This window comes from Mesitornis unicolor, unplaced genomic scaffold (assembly GCF_000695765.1).
Source record: "Mesitornis unicolor isolate BGI_N332 unplaced genomic scaffold, ASM69576v1 scaffold8227, whole genome shotgun sequence".
Lineage (NCBI taxonomy): Eukaryota > Metazoa > Chordata > Aves > Mesitornithiformes > Mesitornithidae > Mesitornis > Mesitornis unicolor.
Genome location: NW_010197042.1, coordinates 43,309 through 49,379, shown reverse-complemented (window position 1 = coordinate 49,379; position 6,071 = coordinate 43,309). Strand labels below are relative to the sequence as shown.

The 6,071-nt window shown below is 43.2% G+C and overlaps 1 protein-coding gene across 1 annotated transcript in view; it reads right to left on the bottom strand.

Moving 5' to 3' along the window:
• Window positions 1-84: 84 nt before the first annotated feature.
• Window positions 85-6,071, bottom strand: part of SLC12A1 (solute carrier family 12 (sodium/potassium/chloride transporter), member 1) — a gene marked incomplete at its 3' end in the record, with an annotated part of 38,378 nt that continues 32,391 nt past the window's right edge. The window contains exons 19-22 of the mRNA XM_010188667.1: window positions 5,144-5,226; window positions 2,426-2,569; window positions 425-556; window positions 85-196 (exon numbers count right to left, since the gene is read on the bottom strand). Of these exons, the coding sequence (XP_010186969.1) occupies window positions 85-196; window positions 425-556; window positions 2,426-2,569; window positions 5,144-5,226 (471 nt within the window). The remainder of the gene's footprint in view (window positions 197-424; window positions 557-2,425; window positions 2,570-5,143; window positions 5,227-6,071) is intronic.

Here is a 6,071-nt window from a genome sequence, read left to right as displayed (position 1 = left end):
ATATTATAATTATTATAATTATATATTATTATTGCGCATGAATTTAAACTCGTTAATCAGTGAGAAAAATATAGTTATATTTACCCTAGTTTCTCTTCTTCAATCCTGTTGACTTTTCCTCCAGTGAAGATCCTTAACTTGCAATTTTTCCATTTTTTCCTGATAGTTAGAATGTAAGGAATTAGGATTGTTAGACCTGAAAGAACAGATAGCATTGCAGGAAGATGAAGTTGGTGCGTTGTGTGGTCAGAATTCCATCCTGCACTTTGGCAGAGTTGGACGTAAATTAATCTTAAAGCATTTAAGCCAGAAAGAAAACTGACTGCATAATCGTAAAAGAAAACCGTTTTGTGCGAGTTCCCAAGTCTGCTTTTCTGTGTGGTAGCACAGAAATCTCCCTCCCTGCGGTTCTTGAATTCCTTACCTCCATCATCGAACAGCCACCAAATGTCAATTGTGCCTTTTCCTTGCTTCTTTTTAAACTGAGCGCTGGCTTCTAGCAGCTTCTGATTGAACTCGCCCACGTGCATTGACTGCATTGTGTTAATGGTGCTCTCTGCAATGAGAAAAAAGAAAAAGTGGAAGATTTGTGACAAGTGAGGCAATGAGCAGCTTTAGGGAGCCAAGTGGAGAGAGAGCTTCAGGAAAATGAACTGTTCCTGACATAATTTCTATGCTTTAAATTTGAAAAAAATTACAGTGCAGATACTATGGACTTTTAATGTACCAGCGCACACAGGAACCAAAGCTTGTGTAAAGCTTTGTCACTGGATTATAACCTCCTGGGAAGGGTTATCTGATCATTTGTTCTCTGGACCTTATCAGTTCACCTGCAATTCACTGGGGCCTTAAAATGCAGCTGGAAAATATCTGGTAGAGTTTAGAAGTAAGTGGCATGATTTTGCATCATTTTCAAGCTCAGCTGTCTGTAAAATGCAGAGCTCCCTGAAATGCACGGTAGTGGTGGACAGAGCGCGCCAGCCCCACAGCGAGAGCGCAGCTGAAGCTACGGCTGGAAGGCAGGAGGCAGAAGCATGTGTGGCATCTTCCCCACGCTTCAGAGGGTCGTTGTTAATTGAAAATAAACTTTGACTCTTGCTGTTTGCTTGGCTGCCTTTAAAAGGTACAGTCTTGCCTGTGTACTAATAATATCTTCTCTCGTTGCATCTTTTGAAGCCCGTGGCTTTATTACTGCTGCTCTTTCAATGATTTCAAAGAGGCTGTGTCAGAGTAGTAGTATAAATGGAGCAGACAGGCTTCTTCAGAGGTTTGGCTCTGATCTGCTATGTTCTGAAAATGCTTTGTTTGGTTTTCCTGTATTTCCAGAGCATGGACAGGATAGCTCTAAAGCAGCTGGTGCCTTTTCTCTGCAGTTCTGGCATCTATGCTAGAAGACGCAACAGCTCTGGGGAGGATGAATATATAAGCAAAACAGAGGGAGAAGGGATATTTATTAACATCATCTATCTTATATATAGAGCCAGATTCTCTAATATGTATTTATGCCTCTCTGAACTGAATCAAAATGGTAGTTGAAATAGGGACGCACATTCTTGTGGTATTTGGTATAAAAACATATTCTGCTGAAGTCTGCCAAGTAAAGAATAATGAGGTTTTATGTTTTCAGTCTGTAGATCTTCTCGATAGCTGTGGGAGCTGTGTGCACAGCCAGATGTAACGGTCTCTGCAGGTGAGAATTCGGAAAATACTCGTCTGCGCACAAGCATGGCTTCAGGTGGGTCATTACCATTTCACCCCAGCAATTGTGAAATGAGGCCTTGAAGTCTGTATTTCTGTATCATTCTATTGTAGCTGAAATGTAATTTTGATTTCATCACCTGTACATGTAAGTTATATGTTAATTAGTTATTTGACAGCATTCTGTGTGTGTACTTTTAACACCTTCATTTGTGCATTTTTATAAAATTATGCTTAGAATATAGAGCAGTAGTGTTATTTTTACCTGTTTTTTAGCTGGGTACTGGGTTGAGTAAAGTGAGATTGCGTGTTCCTTGAGTATTGTGCATATGTCCCTGTTTTCTTTAAACAGGAGAAAAAAGGCCTCTGTTCAAAAATGAAAACACCCTATTAAAAAAAACCCAACAGAACAAAACCTACCTTGTTCTGTATTCCTCGAACTTTGATAACCATGTGCTATTTTTTAAAATAGAGTCCAACATTCAACATGAGCAGCTCATCTAGTGAATGAGGGGGAGAAAGAGAGCTGTGTTGTGGAGGTGGTGTCCTACCAGCAGAGGATGCTTCCTCTACTGTGCATCGCAAGGTTGTGGCCACCAGGGCAGGTTTGCACAGGGTCGGTCCTGTTCCGGGCTTCTGCGTGGCTCGGGGGTTTGGCCTTGGAGCCCACGTTGTTTGCGTATTGGTGAAAATGTGATGCAGAAGGAATTGTCATTTTAGAACTTACCCCTTTTTGTTTCATGTTTTGAGATGTTGAGCGTGCTGGCTTTTCTGAGGAACCCACAGATGCCACTTTTTCCTTCTTCAAAATCATTTTCTTTAATGGTAGCTTCCAGTGCCAATCTCTCCTGCTCCAGCTTCTCCAGTTCCTCTGTGTATTGGGAGGAGTAAGGGAAATGATAACACATCACTTTCTATTTTGAATTAAATCACTTACTGAAATAATGGCAGTGATGAAATTGCTGTTGTGGTGCTTTGAACCACAAAGCTGCAGGGAGGAAAAGCTCTTTAAAAATGCGTTTTCCTTGCAACCCGATATGGAGGAGGAAGCTGAATTCACCTCTGGAAGCCCTAACTTAGGGTGCCCGTACCTGCAGCAGTGGTGAGCACTAAAGTGCTACTCAGCTGCTCTCTGATTTCCTCTTCCAGATTAAATTTGTATCGCTGTATTTTATAGCTACATGGGATACTGTTTATTGAGTTGTGTTTGTGGAATTGTTTGGCTGGTTCTTTCCCAGGAATTTTAGAGCACATTAAGAAAGCTGTTTTCTTAAAGTGAACCAGCTGATGTATTGAGTCCTAGCGTTTGGAGCCCTGTTCTGAGAAAAAGGTCGCATGGCTTTGGACTTTTTGATTCTCAGAAATATGTAAAGATCCTCAGTATGTGATCAGTTTCTACACTGAAATGTGCTTAATGTTTTAAATTTTTCAGCGTTTGCTGCAAAGATGTAAGATTTGGCTGACTAATTCAGTAAATTCAGTAATATGAAAGAACAATTTAATCTTAGCAATATTTGACTTCTGCTGAGAAAAAGGTACGATGTGTTTCTGTGGATTATATCATGGTGAGGCACTTATTAATATGGCACAGGCATTTGCCTGCAGAAATCTGTTTTTCTTAAGGAAAAAACTCCTATTTGAGTAATACATGGACTAAGAGTGAGGTAAATTCATTTAAGCCACTGTGTTTAAAAAGAAAACCCCAAACCCTAACTAGCCAGACATTATTAGCTCTGTTGGCACTGTTACCAACAGAAAAGAATATGATTTCTCTTACTTCAGGATCCACGACAGCCATGGTGATAGTCACTAATTTAATGGTTACTCACAACTAAAATTTCAGTTTCTCTATTAAACAGAATGTTGTGGCAATTATAATAGAACACAATGATCTCCTTTTTTTCTTTCCACTACAGAGACTTCGTATCTGTTTCCAAACACTTCTGTGTATTTGAGGGGTTTCCTTCCCTCCCCTCCATGTTCCTAATTCTTTCTGCTTCCAAGCCTTAGCACTCGGAGAACGTTTGCTAGTCTGTGAGAATGCAAAGTTGGCACTTGCTGTAATTTCCCTCCTGTTCTAATGACTCTATCTTCTGAGCAGTCAGCTTCTGACTTACAGTGAGCAAAAAGGCTCTTTGGGGTACCCACAGGGGGGAGAAAAAAGGCATTATTAGTTTGGAATTTCTTCTTAAGTCCCCGTAGCTTTGCTCTGTAGCTCTCCATGCGCATCCAGCTGCCAGAGAGTCTGCTGGGGGAATATTCGTTCATCTACCCTTGTTCCTTAAAGGAGTCTCTGGTGCCTTTTAATTCTGAGTGGTGATTTGCTGTTGAGGTTGCCACATTCTAGAATCCGCCCTGTTTAACGGGGAGTTAATTTTGGTTTTAATTAGCGAAGGCATTGTGTCCTTTCTGGGTGTTCTCCCTAGCGGGCCTCGGGCCTGAGCGCGGCCTGTGCCTCTGGGAAGCCGCGGGAAGCAGGAGGCGGGTGGGCAGCAGGCGGCAGCAGAGAGTCGCCGGTCTGCCTGTGCCAGCCGGTGCTCCTCGTCTCTGGACGTTACCTCAGCCATTTCTAACACAAAACACCCACCTGGTGGGGGAGGACAAGGGACACTAGGAGTGATGGCCAGGTTTAGGCTGTATCTGTCTGCTCGAGTGGACAAACTTACAAGAAGTGGGAAAACTATTGCACTGAGTACATAAAGAAATGTTCTGATGGGGTTTGTAGATGTAGTCGTTCCCTCCCTGCGGTACTGGAGGAACCAGTAAGACTCCTGTGTCCTAAAGGTGAAAAACAAGGGTCACCATAGTCTGTGGCTCTTTGAAGCCCTTAATTTAGGTGCAGCTGCCTGCATGCACTGTCTCCCTCTACCTTTCCCACCCGGATGGCAAGTCTCCCTAACTGGCTGTGGTATGGTGCGAGGTTTTCCCTTTCCCCCTGACAGATGCACCACTAACCCAAGGAAGAATGAACAAAAAGGTGGAAAAGAGAACCAATGTTTCCTGTGGATTCCAGGTTTTTGCATGGGTGGGAACTTTGTGTCCCAGTGTTCCACAGAGGTGGTACCAAAAGTGCAGCTTCCTGATTCCCACCAGTCCCAGAGATCTCAAGTAGGCAGAGGGAGGAAGATGTGCCAAAAGCAGGAAGGAAAGTTGCCACAGAGCGACTGGTTGCTGTGGACAGCATGATTTGACTGCGCCTGCGCTGGAAGTGCTTTGGGAGTTGACTTCTTTGCTGTGTAGAGCCCCTTAATGTGTGAGGCTTGGCCTCCTTCTGTCACTGCCAGTGCTTCAGCAAGGCTTTGGGGCAGGACTGACACTGCAGAAGCGAGGAGGAACTGTAGAAGCTACAGGTCTAGGAACCAGACAGATGACTGTAAGAGTCAGGTCCCTTCTTATGCTCAGTATGTAACCAGCATAGATATTCAGCTACTGAATCACCACATACCTTGAACCTGGAGGACCTGAGATATATCAAATCCTTGGCTAATTCTGACGATAATCATGCCGAGCTCAAAATCAAAGGCATCACTGAAAACAAAGAAAAAGAAGAATAAATGTCCTTTCACATCATGCATGTCAATGAGGAAAGCTACTTTGAGCAGATCAGTGAAAGGGTCAGTGCTCACAGGAGGGGTTACTGTCATGCACTAGGCTGCTCTGGGTGAAATGGCAGGAGAAATTTCCCAAGATTAATTAAATTGCTATCAGCTTTCTTCCCTCATTTAAAAAAAAGGTTGTCATTGGGCAACAGTACAGTGTCCCAGGGGATCTTTCTGACACCCCTTTTTAGGAACTGGTTGCCATTGGGTAACTCTTTTCTCCCTTCTCTGAGGAACTAACAAAGCTGGAGTGGGTTTTGTTGTTCTTTAACTTGCTTCAGCTTTACAAGTGAATTTTGAGCAAGAATCTGAGAAGCCTGTTTCTAAATGACTGCTTCCTGGCTAAACCCCAACCCACAGAGCTGCCCAGCCTTTGGCACACGTGGGACTTGAAGCAAGGCGCTTCCTCTGTCTCCTAGGCTTAAAAGAAGAATTCCATGATGTTCTCTTATTCCCTAAGTATGACCATTGGGGTTGTTTTTCCTCTGAGCTCCTGCCCACTGAAAATGGGAAACTACAGTTCTGCAAAAGCACTGCTGGCAGCACTGTAGCTTCTTTATGTAGCACTGTCAAACCACAGCAGCTCTGACAGTGCCAGATGTTTGCTGAGCAGATCTTGCTAGGTGTGTGGAGCCAAGGAGACTTCTTTTTAATGGGCACAAACTTCTGTTACAGAGCTAGCTTGTATGAGCCTGGATTTGTGGGTGCTTTCTTAGATTGTTTCTACATGTCAAATTCTGTATGGAAATGCTATATTAATCTAGCCTAAGAGGA